Consider the following 18172-nt stretch of genomic DNA (forward strand, 5'->3'; position numbering starts at 1 on the left):
GAAGATAACTGGTACAATATCTTAAAAAAAACTATGAAGGTTTATGGAAATGTACACAATTATATAATCATTATTCAGATAGAGAATATTTCCTTCATGTCAAAAGTTCCTTCATGGTTCTTTGTGGTCAGCCCCTCCTCCCACTTACAAGCCTGACATCCACTGATCTGTTTTCTGTCCCTGTAACTTTGTTTTTTTCCAAAATGTCATATACATGAGATCATACAATACGTAGCAATTTCAGCCTGGCTTTTTTCATTTAGCAAAATACTTTTAAAGCATATTCCATATTGTTGCATGTATGAGTATGTTTATTGTTGAGTAGTATTCCATTGTATATATGTACCACAGTCCATTCACTAGTTGAAGGACATTTGGGTTTTCAGTTTTTGGTGGTAATGAATGAAGCTGCTTACATTTGCATTTAGGTTTTTGTGTAGCTGTATGTCCACATTCCTCTTGGGGCCAGTACCTAGGTGTGGATTGCTACAAGTCTTAAAAGTATGGATCCTAAATTTAAATGTTTGCAAGGAATATAATTTCCTGCAAAGTAATTTATGTAATTTGCTATAAATATTGGTGTTTTGAATTGAAACTGGCATGCAATTTAGGTATCAGTGATTTCTTTAAACCTTTTTATTGCAAAATAAAACACAGATATAAAAAATCACAATATAACATATAGGAATATCTGTTTTGCTTAATGAATTATAGGGCAACAAACACTGTTATAACCACCACCCACATCAAGAAGGAAAATAGTGCCAGCTACTCCAGAAGCTCTTCCTTGTGTCGTCTCCTTCACCCTCAAAGTAATTGCTATCCTGTGCTTTATCATAATCATCTGCTTGCTTACAAATACCGTAATTATTTGCTGTTCACTTTCACACGTTAAAAAAAAATAAAAACAGGTTTTTTCTTCAACAGCCAGATTTACAGCCCCCTCTTTGCCTTTTTGTAATTGTATTTCTGTCCCACTTCCCCTTTAGGATTTTATCCTAATGTTTAAAATGACTAGTATGTTTAGTGTTTTAATGGTCATCTTTGTCTTAATTCTTTGTACAAAAATATGTATATAAATTTAAACGTAAACTTTTAAGAATTTTCTGTGACTCTAATGCTTATTTAAAAATTCTTCTAGACTAAATTCTGATTGTAATTATTAGTGCATAATAGATCCAGTGTGAATGCTGTACATTTTAAAGGCAAAATTTATTGAAAATGACACATGTGGAGCCTTTTTCAATTAGTTTGAGTATATGTGGATGAATATTATTGCTAGAATTAAGAAAAAGCTCTGGCATCAATCTCTTCTTATTTCTTAATACATCTAAATATTGAGATACCCTATTGACAAAAATGAGAATGGAAAGAGTTTTGTTATGGCAGGTTTTATTTGTTAAAGCAATAATCGGAACCACCTGACATGCAGAGGATTTGTTACCGAGACATTAGACGTAGTTATTAAGCCCAGAAGAAAATAATATGTCACATTATTTATTTTTAGGCCATGCCAGAGTAGGAGCGGTATACCATAGTAGGTTTAGAGATAGGTGAGTGATAGATACGCCATTATTTGTAATGTGGGAGAGGAATGATTAATCCCGGGTGTGTTGGTAGAGGTGTTTTGGACCAGAGTACATGAAGTTGAGGATTTAGAAATGAATGTCCCTAAAACTTAATTGTGCTATATATGTTTTGAAAGGTCTTTGTTTAACTCCAGGCGTCTGTGTATTTAGTTTGAAAACTTAATTGTCAGGGTGGCCTACTAGTTGAAAAGTGGCTGGGGTATGTGGATGTGTTTCCTAATCTACTGCAAGGGTGGGCAGAGATGGGCAGTTTGAGCAGGAGACCCCAGGAGCAAACAGGCTCTTTGATATGTGGCTGGGACAGTAAGGCCCTTTTTGGGCTATTGATGGGGGGAGTAAGGGAAGTTGAGTTGTCTTGGACTGCTTTGTGTAGTGGGCCCAGTTGAATAGTTCTTTTGAAGTTTTTTTCTGTTCACTCTTCTTCCTTTAAACTTACATGTAAATTTTGTGTTTGATAGCTATGCTTTATAAAATACAAAAATGTTTTAAATTACCAGTTGAAATGCTGTGGTTTTTGTTTTTTTTTTTAAGTACTTTCTACCTTCCAAATATTTGAGTAAAATTGATTCACTGAGGAAGATGTGCCATGTTTTTCCTCTGGCTTTCTAGGTGCGTCTGATAAATAGCCACATACCCTTGTTGACAGTGAAAAATGAGTTCCCTTCCACAGAAGCAAATGCTGTTAACAATTTTTTATATATCTTTCATAATCTTTAATATACACAGCATGCAAATCTATGTATCCTTAAAAACAAACATATAAGCGGGAGCATGATATATATATGTGTGTACTGTGTGCATATTGTATAGTGTGTACACTAGTGTATTGTGCCTTAAAAAACACTTAAAGAAACCTCTTTAAGATGTACACTTACCAGTATTTATAAATCTACCTTGTTCTTTGTCAGCAGCTTCATGGTTTCCCATTGTATGGATATTCCATACTTCAAAGTAGTGTCTTTGGGATAATTTGGCTGTTTCTAGTCATTTGCTGTTACAAATAAATGCTGCATTGAACATTTTTCTACTTAAGTTTTTGAGCATAATATACATCAGTATAGTGTGGTAGATGTTTGTAAAAATGGAATTGAAAGATCATACACATTTAAATATTTAATTGATATTCCAACTTTTCCACTAACAGTGTGGTTTTTTTTTTTTTTTTTTTTTGCTTGCATCCTGTCAAACTTTGGACTTTGCCTAGCTGAAATGTAGAAACAAATGTCTTGTTTATTGTTAGGGTTTAATTTTTTCCACTTTAGAATATGCACATCTTTATTTTTAAAATTTTAAATTAAAAATTTCTACTTGCACATGGTACAAAATGATAGTTGGCTAAAAGCTTCCCAGCCTTTTTTCCCAGTCACCTTAGTTCTTGGAGTGATTGACCAAAGTTATTTGTGTTAGTCTTTCTTACATACGCCTTGTACGTACGTACAAGCAATATAAGCAGTTACACGTGTGTGTGTATTTAAATCTACAAAATGATAGCCTTCTGTTTTATACCTTGCTCTTTCATTTAATATATTTTGGGAATAATTCTGTGTCAGTATATTAAAAGTTTTCTTTCTGGCCTCTCTTTTATTTGAAAATACTGCTGCATGGTGTGTCAGTTTCTCTGTGTGTTGTGATTTCTTAACCAGTTCCATGTTGATGTGACTTTAGGGTTGCTTCCAGTGTTTTTGTTTTCTTTTTAAGTTGCTTTATTTTTCAGACAATAAATACCACTTAATAACTGTGTGGCTGTCAACTATCTACTAACCAAAATCAACTGTCCCTCATCTGCAGAATGGGTTACAGTTTCACATTTCCATATCCGAAAACTTTGGGGCCAGATTTCTCTTGGAATTGGGATTATTTTGGAATTTAGAAAGTATATATATTTTACATTAACACCCATCAGGGTCTGAGGCAGCACTCTAATTGAAGACAAGTGTGTTTTCAGAAAAAGGAAATAGTATAAATAGCCTCACTTAGGTGAGGTCAAGTTTTGCTTCAAGATGTGTTATGAGAAAATTTTGTTTTCAGAGCTTTCTGGATTTTGGAATTGTGAATAAAGGCTTGTGAACTTGTAATAGTTACTACCTCAGATAGTTGCTATGAGATCAAATGATCAAATGAATTAATGGATGGAAAATATTTAGAATAGTGTGAGGCACATACTGAGGGCTTAGTAAGTATAAATATAGTTCACCTTTATTTTACTTTGATTTTTTTCCAGCTTTATTGAGATATAATTAACATATAACATTGTGTAGTCTGATTTTTAATTGTAAATGAAAATTGAGTGTCTTTTCATAAGTTATTAATTCATTCTGTTTCTTTTTCCATTAGTTGCCTCTTTGTGTCCCTAGCTGCTTTTTCTGCTGAAACGTTGATTGGATTTGTTGATGTGTAAGAATCCTTAATATATTAAGGAAATCAACCTTTTGCTTTTCCCTGATGACTAATGATGAGCATTTTTCACATGTTTATTTGATATCAATATAGTTTCTTTGGTGATGTCTGCTCAGATTTTTTTTGCTTATTTTTAATTGGGTTAATTTTCTCATCAAACTTTCAGAGTTCTTTATTCTGGGTGCAAGTATTTTATCAGACATTTATTGCAGACATTTTCTCTGAGTCTCTGGCTTGTCTTTGCATTCTCTTAACAGTGTCATTGCAGAGTAGAAGTTACGGGTTTTGATCAGGTCCCATTTTATCATGTTTCTCTTATGACAAGGGAGTACACTTTCCCTGGGCATCACCTTGGTTGGACAGCTGTAATTGATCTTTAAAGCTCTTGGATCATCAGTCCTTATTATTTCCGTGAATTGAGTGATTTATACACGTTGGAACTTATTCCCTCTTTGTGTGATAGCCACTCAGATATTTAGAGGTGGCATGCTATGTAATAGTGGCACCCCATTTGCCCCCCAAGTTAAACTTTTTTAGGTACCTTAACCGTATTTTGTAAGTCATGGTCTCCAAAGCCACTTCTGTATCAACTGTACAGTCCCCTGAGTCAGAAGTCAAAGGTTTTATTTAAATTCAAGTCTTCAGCACATCATGTGGTACTCATTTGCAATTTGCCCCCCACATTAGATTTTTAACCTCTTCATCTGGATCTCTCCTATTAATGTGGGTTAAGGTGGTTTATCTGCTTTAGTATTTCAGTTTTCAGCAGCCAACCACTAGAGGTAGTGGAACATAGTAGAACTTGGTATGGTTCTTTTTATGAAGTCTCTTGGTCATTGTTTTAATTGGCAACCTTTGTCGTCATTGGCCTCTCTGGGCCGCTTTTTCCTCATCTATATAATGATAAAAAGTGAACGGGTATATCTTCACTGTCTTAGAAGAAGAGTGAAGGAAGTATATATGCTGTTTGTATATACAGACCAGCATACAGTTAAACGGGGGTGTGTGTGTGTGTGTGTGTGTGTCCAGCTTCAGTAAATGTCAATTAATGGCCAGTTTATCATTACTTACTCTTTCAACAGTGGATTATTTTGAAGCAAATTCCAGGCATTGTATTTCATACATAAATATAATTCTTTAACAGCTAAGGACTCCAAAAAAGATAACTGCAATATCATGGTTACAGTTTAAGTTACTTAATACGTACTTAGTATGTACCTTTGTCAGTTTTTACTTTTTAAGCTTTTGAATAGACAATAGACAGTATAAAATTCAAGAGATACCAAAGACTTTTCCCTCATCCTTCAGACATCCTTTTCCCTAGTGGCATAACATAATGTAGACCTACCTTACACTTTTTAACAGCTACATGGTATTCAGATATGTGGTTGTACGTTAATTTAATTAGTTCTTTACTGATAGGTGTTTGTATTGTTCATGAAAGCAAAAATCAGGAAACAATGTTGTAGTGAATTTCCTTGTTCTTTACGTTATTCATAGTTATGGGAAGTTATTTGTAGAGTGAATAAAACTGCTTGCTTCAGGGTAAGTCTATTTCTTTGACATGTAATTTTTAATTTTTAAAGATAATTACTAAATTGCTCTCTATAGTGATTGTACTGAAATATGCCCCTACAGAAATGTAGTTTATTTTTATTGCTCTGAAGTATTTCTTTATATGAACAGACCACTTGATTGTACTGTTAATGAATATTTATATTTCATTGTTTTGGAATGATGTGAGCATACTTAAATTGAACCATGTGGAATTGCTAACACTTGATTATTTTAAAAGTGGAAGTTTCATAAGGTTCACATTGATAACTCTTTTAGTGCATATGTGCATACATTTCTGTTAGGTAAGTACTTCCAAGTAGAATTCCTGGGTCTTAGGATAACTGTTACATTTAGCTTTTGTAGGTATCCCAGAGTGATTGTTCCCACTTCCGCTCTGACAAACTGAAGTTGCTTGCCTTCTCCACAATACTTGGCATTGTGAATTTGAGCTCTTGGCAGTTGTGTAGTGGCATCTCATTATGTTTTTAATTTGCATCTTCCTAATAAGTAGTGCATGTAAATGCCTTTTAATGTATTTACGTTTTATATATTTATTTAATGTCCTTTTTTTAATCAAGTCTCTTGATCATTTTTCTATTTTTTATTTCCGTTGGATATCTTATTAAGTTGTAGGCATTCTTTTTTGTGTGACATTACTTGATAGATTGATGGATGTATGAAAGTATAGTTTTTTGTAGGCATTCTTAACATGGTAGTAGTATCTCCCACCCCATTCTGGTCTGGTAGTTCTCTTCAGGATTGTTTTTTTTTTAATGGACATTTGATTTTGATGAAATTTCTTTTGTTTTATGGTTAAAGATAAAAGATGTTCCGGTACTCATTATTGAATAATCCTTGTTACAGAGATTTGAAATTCTACAATCAACATATACTGATTTTCCACAGATATTTTGCTCCTTCTCTTGCCCTTTCCCAATTATAAAATATATTTTGGAGTATTTGAAAACTTAGTAAAATTATAGATACTCTCCTTGAAAAATATGTGCACATTTTTTTCATGCAGTTTCACAAGATTTGCAGAGCTCATGAAACCCATTCATAGATCTCTGATTAAATCTTCCTTCCCACTTTTTAAATAGTTCAGAGTTCACTCGTAAAAGCCTTAAATCATCCCACCTGTTTATTTTCTTTATACTCACATGTGTGTACATACTGACAAGTATAATGTATACTGAGGTATATATACTCACATTATTTTGAGTACTGATGTGTGTTTTTTTTTTTTTAAGGAATCATCTATTTCCTTTCAAAATTAAGATTCTTGGCTCAGTAGTGTAGCACATGCTTAGCATGCACGAGATCTTGGGTTCTGTCCCCATTACTTCTATTAAAAAAATCAAAATTAAGAATCTTAAGGGAATAATGGGCATTTAATTAATCTTTTGTCAGGTTGTTAACTGCTTTTCAGATAAGCAGAATGAGAAAAAATATGACTTGCCAAATTTTTGCACATCTAGTTATTGTCTTAGCCATGTGGTTCAACAACGTGGTCCTCAAGTTCCAAATTCCTTGTCGTTTTCATTATGCTAAATTTCCTCCCTTATATGTTACCTGATGTACAAAAGATTGAGTACCTACCTAGTGATGCTAAAATCCAGTGATGTTAAAAGGCATTTATTAAGTACCTGTTTGCAGATGGTACTGGGATAAGTCTTCTACTGAAAACTTTCTACATATCCAGTCTGCCTTCTAGCTTGAGGAAGAACAGTAGGCCTTAGAATGTAGTTTTGAAATCCTTGCATGAAGCCGAAAGACACAGGACCTAAGGGAATACTGATGAATATACAGGTTAGATTCCACTAAGAAATGTCTCACTAAAAGATTATTAAAAATGTACCCTGTATCGTGGCTGAGTTGTAAAAGCTATGATAATTTGCATTTGTGTGATGCTCTATAACCTGCAAAACATCCTTAGGTATATTATCTTCTTTTATCTGTTCAACCAGCCCTTGAGACAGATTTTATTAGCTCATTTTTTTCAGATGAAGAAACTCCCAGCTCCTTAAGGTGACTTGCCCAAGGTCATTTTAGCTAGTGAGTGACAGAGCTGGTACTCATCCATTTAACTCCTAAACTGTATTTTGCTAGAAGTACAGTTTTGTTTCTTTAGCCGGTTTGGACTAAAACAGAATAAATGCTTATCTTCTCTGTAAAAAGAGAACTTTTTCCTTTTTTCCCCCCTTGATATTTTGAGATGTAAAGTCAGTTTATCTGATAGGGAACTGGGATGTTTGAGGAAGGAGGGCAGTTGAAAGTAATTGCTGTTGTGCATTTTAGGACAAGATAGCCTTGCTCTCTCTTCTGAAGGTATAGTTAAGAATATGTGTTGGAGAGCTAAATGAGTAAGAACCATAGAAAGCATTTATTTTATACTTTAGAATACTTTTATGGAGAACTTGGATAGCTTTTCTTTTGCAGAACTCTTGATTAGATTAAATTTTATCTATGCAATGTGTTTCAGAAGTTTAAAAATATGTACTTTAATAATTCATCTGTAGGATTGTTTATGCTATATAATTGAATACATGAATAAATTATATGTGCCAATGACATAATTTTTAGTGAGAATACTTCTTTCTATAGGGCCCTTTATTACTCTTGGCACTTAAAACAAAATTTATAAGATGTGCTCACAATACAGTTAGACTTATATGAAAGGCAGCCCATGAGAATAGTAACTGTTAAAACATTCTCTCTGACTTAGGGGAAGTGGGAGTAGTAAGTAAAACTTGCAGTAGTAATTTTTAAAAACATGAGTAATAAAGTTTATTGTTAATAAGCTTTTTTTAAGTCAGAAAGTTATTACATAAAATAATAAGAAACAGCCTGAATAAATTTTAATGACATTAAGATAGTAGAATGCTATACAGTTGTAAGTGGTGTGATATAACATTAATGACATCTCATGGACTTTTGTGTAGCTAAGCATACAAAGCATTCCCCTAGGCATTTATTAGGAAATAATTCCTTCAACAATGCTGTAAAGTAGTCTGGGTCAGTGGCTTCCCTTTTGAAGGGAAGAAATTGAAGCCCTCAGGAAAACTCCCAAAGTTAGGGGTCTTGCCTGAGCTCTACTGGGCTAGTTTGACCAGGGCAGCAGAAGTCTCCAGATTCAGGTACTAGTGCTGTTTCCACATGTTATAAAAGTAGTGGTATAATTTCCCCAGGTTTAGTTTTAGACTTGGCTTTTCTTCTGTTCCTTTTAAGATAGTATCAGATGTCAGCTTTTAATTCTTAGCTTTTCAGTATCTTACGCTTAGTGATGGGTACTTATGAGATTATAAAAACTTAATTCTTTGCCTTCGGCTGGGAAATATCTAAGAATACAATATATATCTTTATGAATTAGATGCCTTCTAAAGGTAAGTAAGTATAGGTTGTATTTTTTTATACCCATTGGGTAGCATTAAAATTGTACAGGAATTTCATGTAAAGCATCCTTTTGCTTGTATGTGATGGCTTGTTAATTGGAATTTGTAAATGGTTTTTCTTAAATGTAGGTGCTTTTTTGGGTAATTTTATTATTAGGCATAAACATTTTGCCTGGGCTTTTCTACTTAAAAGTGCTTAGAGAATTCACTGTAGTTCCAGTTTGAATCACATTTTCATCTCTTATTTAGAAAGATTTTTTAAAAATGTTTCTGATGATAAAAATTAAAGACAACAAAAATGAATTCCCCAGGTACAAAATTAATATGCAATTTAAGACTTACTACTGGCTGATATGGATAAGTAGTCACTGTAACCATGTAATTTAGGCATCAGAGCCACTGTTAAAAAAAAAATTCTTAAACTTATATGGCTTTTAGGATTAGGAGAAAGAATAGAAAACAAATAGCTAAAGAAACCTGACCCCAGAACAGGTTTCTAGACAGAACTGGCATGCCATATGGGCAGCCCGACCCCAGAGAAACATAAATACTGCCAGAATGTTTTCATTTATTGTGTTACATCGTTTAGGTTCTACTGAATAACTTATTATAGAAGTATTCTTGAAGTATTTTGAACAATCCATAATACCTCTAGAAGATTTGGCTGAGTTATTTGTATGTCATTCTCCTGTTGCTTAACCCTGCTGAAATCTCTTGAGTTTAGGGTAGCAATTTTAAGAGACTTGAATGTCTAGGGAGAAATCGCTGGAAGATATGAGAGCTGTGTACTGAAAAGGTAGAAGAGGAAATGTCAGTTATGTAAACATTTATTTCTTCACAATTTAAAATTATTGCAGTTGTTTTAAGATTAGTTGACTGTACTCTTGTTAATTGACCAAATGTCCCTTTTGTTAACTTTTACAGTGATGTCACTCATGTTTTTATCCTTTGACCTATTTTTCATTTTTGTAGATAAAGTGGAGAACTTTAGTGAAGAACATGATAAGAATAGTCTCCATATTTATAAAAATGCTGAAGACAGTGCTAAGAAATCCAATGTAGAAACCACAGCGGCTTCTGGACACAAAGCTGATGAAATCAAGGAAACAAATGATACTTGGAACTCCCAGCTTGGAAAAAGGTCAGAATCTCCGTCAGAAACATCTCCAATTAAGGGATCTGTAAGAACTGGTTTGTATGAATGGGATAATGATTTTGAAGATATCAGATCAGAAGATTGCATTTTAAGTTTGAATAGTGATCCTCTTTTGGAGATGAAGGATGAGGATTTAAAAAATCGGTTGGAAAATCTAAATGAAGCCATTGAGGAAGACGTCATGCAAAGTGTTCTTAGGCCAAGCAACTGCAGGACGTACTGTAGGGCCAATAAAGCAAAATCCTCACAAGGAGCATCAAATTTTGATAAGCTAATGGACGGCACCAGTCAGGCCTTAGCCAAAGCAAACAGTGAGTCGAGTAAAGATGGCCTGAATCAGGTGAAGAAAGGCAGTGTGAGTTGTGGGACCAGCTTTAGAGGGACGGTTGGACGGACTAGAGATTATACTGTTTTGCATCCATCTTGCTTGTCAGTTTGTAATGTGACCATACAGGATACTATGGAACGCAGCATGGATGAGTTCACTGCTTCGACTCCTGCAGATCTGGGAGAAGCTGGCAGGCTAAGAAAAAAGGCAGATATTGCAACTTCTAAGACCACTACTAGATTTCGACCTAGTAATACTAAATCTAAAAAGGATGTTAAACTTGAATTTTTTGGTTTTGAAGATCACGATGAGACAGGAGGTGATGAAGGAGGTTCTGGGAGTTCTAATTACAAAATTAAGTACTTTGGCTTTGATGATCTTAGTGAAAGTGAAGATGATGAAGATGATGACTGTCAAGTGGAAAGAAAGACAAGCAAAAAAAGAACTAAAACAGCTCCATCACCCTCCTTGCAGCCTCCTCCAGAAAGCAATGATAATTCCCAGGACAGTCAGTCTAGTACTAATAATGCAGGTAAGATTTAAAAAATAAAAAATTATTCCTAGTAAATGTGTTTTTCAGACTTAAATAACGGCTCCTTAATATCCTTCTAGATAATCAATTTTAGCTTATTAGGTTTAATTTTAAAAGTAGTGCCTATTTAGAGCCAATGTTACTGTATCTAAAGATACAGCATTTTAAATGTTAATAAAGTCCCACATTGTAAGGCACCAACCAATTTGTAAATTGAGGAGTCTTTTCATATTTGTATTTTACTTCTACCATTAGCACTTGAGAATTTTTAAGTGTGTATGTGTACAGGGATACTAAACATCTTGATGTTTCAGATTTGAAAAACCAAATGCAATGGAAACATGAGGATAGATTTTGGACATTTAGAACTATATTGATATTAGATGGTTGTAATGAGGATAATGTTAGAAAAGTAAAATAAGAAAGCTTTTGTAGTCTCAAAACTAATCAACTAATAAATGTTAAAAAATATTTTTAAGAAATCTTAACTTTATAAAGTTAAGATTAAATCTTAATCTTAAGAATCATCCTCGTTGACTTAATAAATTTGAAAAGTGCCAGTTAAGTATTTATATACTCTGAACAGTGAAAAATTAACTTGTCCTTTAAGATAGTAGGACCAGTAATGACTTAGGTCCTTGAGGAGTCGATAGTCTCCACTGTGAGAGACAAACAAAAGAAATAGGTTAGCTTTGCTATAAATAAGTCACTTTGACAAGGGCTTTGTGAAATGAATTGGCTGTTGAGTGAGGAAGAGGATGCGAAAGCCTCTGGGGCTGTACTTATTTATATTTAACAAATACAGTTTTCCTATATTGGTTTACTTGTTAAATAAAGTTTTTGTCCTGTTAGGGTCAACGATCAAGAGTTATGGTGAATTAGAATTACCACAATATTCTTACATATTGATTCTCTTGTAGAGTATGTCATTCTTGAGACTACCTATCATTTTGCTTTATTTGGCCTAAAATAGTTTTGCTAGATTAGAATCACTCTTATCTTCAAAACTAGAATTATACAGAAATAGCCCTTAGGAGCCCCCCTCCTCTTACTCACCACTGCAAAAAAATAATAAAGAAGAGTATTTTTAGAATTCATCCAATGTTGTCCTGAGTCCCTTCTGGAGAACCGAAATTGCTACAGCCTTGCTAGTCAGTTGAGATCTAACTGGGCAGACAGCTTTACAGTTGCTTTCTCAGGAGGATGAAAAGTAACTTAAGTACTATGAAACCTGAGCTCTTGTCCTGCTACAGCCTATTTAGCTCTTATGCTAACCTTGATAGCAAGCTATCCTGATCTGCAGTGGAAAATGCGTGTCTGAAATGTACATGTAAGGTAATTAACCCTTTGAGCTTTAAAATGTGCAGTCATTAGAGTCCCTTTCAAAAATGTCAAATTGATACATCAAATAACATTTAAAAATTAGAGACCATTTGATTGATATATATCCGAAGTTGCAATCTTGTGTCTTCATACAATGTATGAAACAACAAGCATTTTTAAGAGTTATGATAAAGTCCTATTTTTCTTTTGTTTGTTTATTTCTTTTTTAAAATTAATCTAATTCTTTTGTTAGTTTTGTGGGAATATCCACAAACCATTGAACTGCATTGTATTAGGTCATTCCATGTCTTTTTCCAAGGATAGCTATCCTCTTTTTTTGGTTTTGTAAAATGTGGCCTTTGTAGACGTAAGCAGGTATTCTTTGAAGGCCAGCGTGATTCAGTGTACTTAAATTCTACAAAAGTGTTATGGGTAGATACCACCTGATGTGTATGTGTGTTTTAAATTAGGCCATGCCGGTATCAGTGTCCAAACATATTCTGGAAAATATCTTATTTTGCCGATGAAAGTGGAGCACATACATAGCAACTCGATTTCTGGTTTTCTTTTTAGAGCAGGAGACAAGCGGGTTGAGCATGGGAGGATGAGACTTACTATCATTGGGAATATTTTGTCAACTATGTGGCGCTTCTATTCCTTTATTCTTTTCTCCCCATCATATGCCTCTTTCCTCCCCAAATATTCATAGATTGTCTGGTAGATAATTTGAAATTAATAGACAGCTAGCTAGTTTTGGTTACCATTTCAGAAAACTTGGATTTTACAGAGGACTTGCCTGGTGTGCCTGAAAGTGTGAAGAAGCCCCCAAATAAACAAGGAGATAAATCGAAGGAAAATACCAGAAAGATTTTTAGTGGCCCCAAACGGGTAAGTAAAGCACTATCATTGATTTGTATTATTTATCATTGGAGGGCTCAACTCTTAATTTTTTAATTTAAAAATTACTAACAAACATGGTAATTAATTTTTGTCTTTCAAAATATATTATGTAAGTCATTTTTTAAAACATTGTAACCATATTTTGAAGTGTGGTAAAGTGTACATAACATAGTATTTATTATACGCATGTGTACAATTCAGTGACATGAAGTATATTCAGTGTTGTGTAACCATCGCCATTATCTACACCCCAGACTTTTTCATTGTCTCTAACAAAAACACTGTACCCATTAAACAATAACTTAACCTTTGACCTGCCCAGCCCCTAGTAAACACTGTTTTACTATCTGTCGCTATAAAATTCTTTTCTAGATACCTCATATAAGTGGTATCACTTAATATTTGTCTCTGTCTTATTTCACTAAGCATTGTGTTGTCAAGATCCATTCCTGTTGTAATGTGTCAAAATGGCATGCCTTTTTTATGCCTAAATAATATTCCAGTGTTTGTATATACCACCTTTTGTTTATCTATTCATCTGTAAATGGACACTTTGTGGGAGAAATGGGTTGTTTTCACCTTTTGGCTATTTGAGTTCCTGCTTTCAATTGTTTTGGATACCTAGGAGTTGAATTTTTGGGACGCATGGTAGGTCTATGTTTTAACAGCCAAACTGTTTTCCCCTTTGCACCATTTTTACATTCCTATCAGCAGTGGACAAGGGTTCTAATTTTTCCACATCCTCAACAACACTTGTTACTTTCTGAGGGTTTTGTTTTTTGGTAGTAGCTATCCTAATGGGTGTGGAATGGTATCTTGTTGTAGTTTGATTTGCATTTCCCTAACTAGTGATGTTGAGGATCTTTTCATGTACTGGGCATTTGAATATCTTTTTTGAAGAAATGTCTATTCAATACCCACTTTTGAGTCGAGTTGTTTGGTTTCTGTATTGTTGAGTTATAGGAGTTGTTTATATATTCTAGATATTAATGCCTTAGTAGGTATGTAATTTGCACATAGATTCCCCTATTCTGTGGATTGTCTCTTTACTTTCTTCATAGTGTGCTTTAATTTCAGTGGAGTCCAATTTATCTATTTTTTCTCTTGTTACCTTGTGCTTTTGGCATCATATCCAATAAATCATTGTCAAATCGGATTTCATGGAGCTTCCCCTTATGTTTTCTTCTAAGTTTTATAGTTTTAAGTTTTACTTTTAGGTCATTGATCTATTTTGAGTTAATTTTTGTATATAGTGTAAGTTAAGGTCCCAATCATTCTTATGCATTATATAAGTCATTTTAATATAGTCCAGCATAAGTATTGAGAATAATATGCTTGATTTTTACCTTTTTATTAAAAAGTTACTTAAATAGCTTGTTACAGTGTTAAAAAGTTTGGTTATTGAAAATTGCTGTTGAAAGTTATTGACATTTTTTGTAGATTGAACTGCTTTTAAGCAGTTAAAGAAAGTGTGTCTTTTTTATGATCCAGCTTTATTACCTCTGTAAAGAGCCAGTTGGGAATATTTTCAAGGTAATTGTGTTATACTTTTGTACTCCCAGGTGCCCACCCATGCCCCCCCGCTCCCACCCCCAATGGAAAAAAATGCTTAATGCTAATTTCAGCTGAACTTGCTCTGGAGACAGGGGCTAGGGTATTGTGATATAATGATTATATAATGTCACCTTAATGCTTTGATGGGGCTTAGATACTTATTAATAATTCACTTAAAAAACAATAACCTATTACATGTTAATGTAACATTTTAATGGGAATTACTTTCTCTAAAATAGTACGAAGAGTAGCATTGTTTTAAATCTTTTGCAAATCTTTATAGAGTTTGGCTTAATAAAGACAATTTGTTATATCCTCTACATTCAGTGTATTTCATTATGTTGTTTTTAGTTGAAATATATGAAGAAAATTCAGCCTCACATATTAGTTGTATTTTAAATAGTCTTTTCAAGTAATCGTGGACATTCTTCTTTGATACTATCAAAACTCAACAAATGAGAGTTTCTTAAAGGTGGGTTGTAACTTGGATCTAAAACCATGCCAATGTACCTTTTGTAATTTATTGATCTGTCTTGCACTTTGAAATACGTGCATGCTTTGTAATAACATACATTGGTCACTTGGAAAAAGTTATATTGGTTTATGCAGATTTTTCAAATGGTGACACATTTCATTATACAGTATCAAAAAATCACGTTAATACCACTGCCAGACTCCTCAGATGAGTCACTAAGTATTGGGACGCTATCTAAAGTTAACAGTAATAGGTAAAAGTTCTTCAAAATTTTAGTTTTTGCTTCTAAGTTCCACATTTAATAACTAGAATTTTGTAAAGAGGAGTTTTCTTTTTTCCCCACCCACTCCCCTGTCACTATAGACTCAGTAATTTTTACTTACAATGGATTTGGCCAGAGTGAACCATCTTAAGCTGTTTCTTGAGTCCTTTTCATATAACCCCATTATCTTTGACCATTCTTTTGCTTTTAATAAACTGAGTTCATATTGATAGTTTAATTTCAAATTTAACTTTTCAGAATTTTGTATTTAGCTTACTTGCTTTATTCTCCTTTTTAAATTGTAATACCAGTATTATTATGGACAGTAAATACACTTTTAAGTTATAATACCAGTAGTATTATGGACAAAATACACTGAGTGAAGTTTCAGATTTCTTTGCAGTTCTTTTTGTCTTGAGATTATTTTACTAAAATGAAGCCATAGTGATGTGTTCAAAAGTTTTGAAATAATTTTTATCTTGTGAATGTTAATTCAGTATTCATTTGAATTCATTTGTACTTACTTGTGCTTTTTTTTTTTTTAACTTAGTTTTAAACTTAATATTACAGTCATTTCTTTGCTACTGACATGGCTTAGAAGACAGCAGTGTGCATGTACTTGACCCGATTATAAAAGAATCTCTAGCTAAAGTAAATCAGGTCATGCAACCAAGTAGGCAGAAGACCTATTTACTGTTAATGGGTAGTTGTCAGAGGAAAATTATTATTTGAAACCAAAAGAGCTGTGAGATTGAACTCATTTGAAAGATGTAATGTGAGTAAAGTCCTGCCTTAAGACAACAGTCCTGATTGAATCCCTGATGAGGCTTCAGTAAATGTTTTAATTTCCTTTTTAACCTCGTATTGAAATGTTTGCCAAAACCCTTTTTATTTTAAGTGGAATTATGTCAGAATTTTTTCCAGTTAGATATTACTGCTACTTAGGTGGATCAGAAAGCTTCAAAAATAAGACTGAATCCTGAGTGTTTTAGTACTTTAATAAAAAGTGACAAAAAAATGCTTTAAACCCCATGAAGTTAATGTATCCTTATGACGATATCTAGGTAAAGAATTTAGAAGCCTGCTTCAGGAAGAGAGCAACAGGAAATCAAGCACTATAAAATCCCTAGCTCTTTTAAGAACTAGGTCATCCATTTGTCTTCAAGACAACTAAAAGGCTACTTAAGAGTTGTTAAAAAGGAGAGAGCTATTGAGAAACAGAAATAGGAGAAATTTTACATACTGAGTTTTGGCGAGTATAAAGAAATAGGAGAAATACATAAATAGGATCAAAGTTTTAAGTATTTCTAAAGTAAGAGTGGAATAAATAGATTTCTTTTATATATAAGAAATCCGGGGGGTGGTATTGCTCAGTGGTAGAGTGCCTACTTAGCATGCACAGGGTCCTGGGTTCAATCCCAGCACCTCCATTAAGAAATAAATAAACCTAATCCCCCCACAATTTAAGAAAATTAAAAAAACAAACAAACCAGGATTCACGTTTTCCAAGCAAAAATAAGACAAGCTCAGTTCTCCAAGGAGTTTTTATGTAGGTTATCCTACATATCCCAGATCTCCAGAGAAAAAGGAAAGGGAGAGTTGCTGGGTAGGTGGGTGTAGGACATGTTTTCAGCAGTTGTTCCATTTCTCCATTTTAATAGAAATATCCTCCTGTAGCTGATAGGTTAGTGGGAATATCTGGGTCTTCTCTAATCTGATTAAAGACACTAATGACCTCATTTCAGAGTGGTGGAGAAGTGGTTTACGTCTTGTATGATAAGTATTCCTCCTTACCTACCAGGCTTTCTTAGCCTCAACACCGATGTTTGGGTTGAATGAGTCTTTGCTGTGGAAGGTGGCCCTGTATATGGAGGATATATAGCAGCATCCCTGGCCTCTATCCGCCAAATGCTAGTACCACCCCCTGACCCCCATTTCAACCAGGAATGTCTCAGACATAGCTAAGTGTCCCGTGGGTGGTCAGAATGGGCCCCCTTCTCATTGGGGGTACTATGTGTGTATGTATGACCTGAGAGTGGGTTGCAGACTTCACACGGATTAATCCTGGATACCGTAGTTTGTGCTTTCTAGAAACAAGAGTGCTCTCCTGCATAGCAGCAGTCTGCACATCAACCCCAGGAAGCCAGTGACATTAAACACAATAATTCAGTCTAATCCACAGATCCCATTCAGTTTTACCGATTGTGTCACCATCTTCCAAACAAAGAGCCCATGAATCCAGAATCACATGTTGTATTTAGTTGTCACAAATCTCCACTTCCTTTAGTCTGGAACGTCTGTTTCTTTCCATGGCTTTGGAAAGAGTTAAGATTGGTTATTGGTTGAATGGCTCTCCATTTGTGCTTGTCTCATGTTTCCTCACGATTGGATTTAGGTTATGTGTATTTAGTGGAAATACCAGGAGAGATGCTGTGTTCTCATAGTATTATCAGGTGGCATACAGTGGCAGTCTGTACCATTACTGTTGATGTTAACTGATGTTGACTGTCTTTTGCGGTCTGTCCAGTTCCTAAGCTTTCTGCATCAGACTTTTACCCACTAGTTTTAGCATTTTTGCCTGAATCCATCTTTACTGTGATAGTTGTTGAGTAATTTTTCCTAATTACATCATTCCTTCTATAGTTAGTAGTAGTTGGCCTTCTAACATAAGATAGATCTTTTCCTACACTTCATTTATATAAGAATG

The 18172-nt window shown here is 34.1% G+C and overlaps 2 protein-coding genes across 3 annotated transcripts in view; one reads left to right on the top strand and one right to left on the bottom strand.

Moving 5' to 3' along the window:
• LOC116282380 (ral guanine nucleotide dissociation stimulator-like) overlaps positions 1–18172 on the bottom strand; it is a 162480-nt gene that overhangs the window by 70494 nt on the left and 73814 nt on the right. The gene's annotated exons all lie outside the window — the stretch shown is intronic.
• WAPL (WAPL cohesin release factor) overlaps positions 1–18172 on the top strand; it is a 64920-nt gene that overhangs the window by 11225 nt on the left and 35523 nt on the right. The window contains exons 3-4 of one of the 2 annotated variants that reach the window (XM_006217380.3): positions 9908–10951; positions 13044–13162. In XM_006217380.3, the coding sequence (XP_006217442.1) occupies positions 9908–10951; positions 13044–13162 (1163 nt within the window). The remainder of the gene's footprint in view (positions 1–9907; positions 10952–13043; positions 13163–18172) is intronic. The other variant, XM_006217381.4, reaches the window with a different exon arrangement.

This window comes from Vicugna pacos, chromosome 11 (genome assembly GCF_048564905.1).
Source record: "Vicugna pacos chromosome 11, VicPac4, whole genome shotgun sequence".
Classification (NCBI taxonomy): Eukaryota; Metazoa; Chordata; class Mammalia; order Artiodactyla; family Camelidae; genus Vicugna; species Vicugna pacos.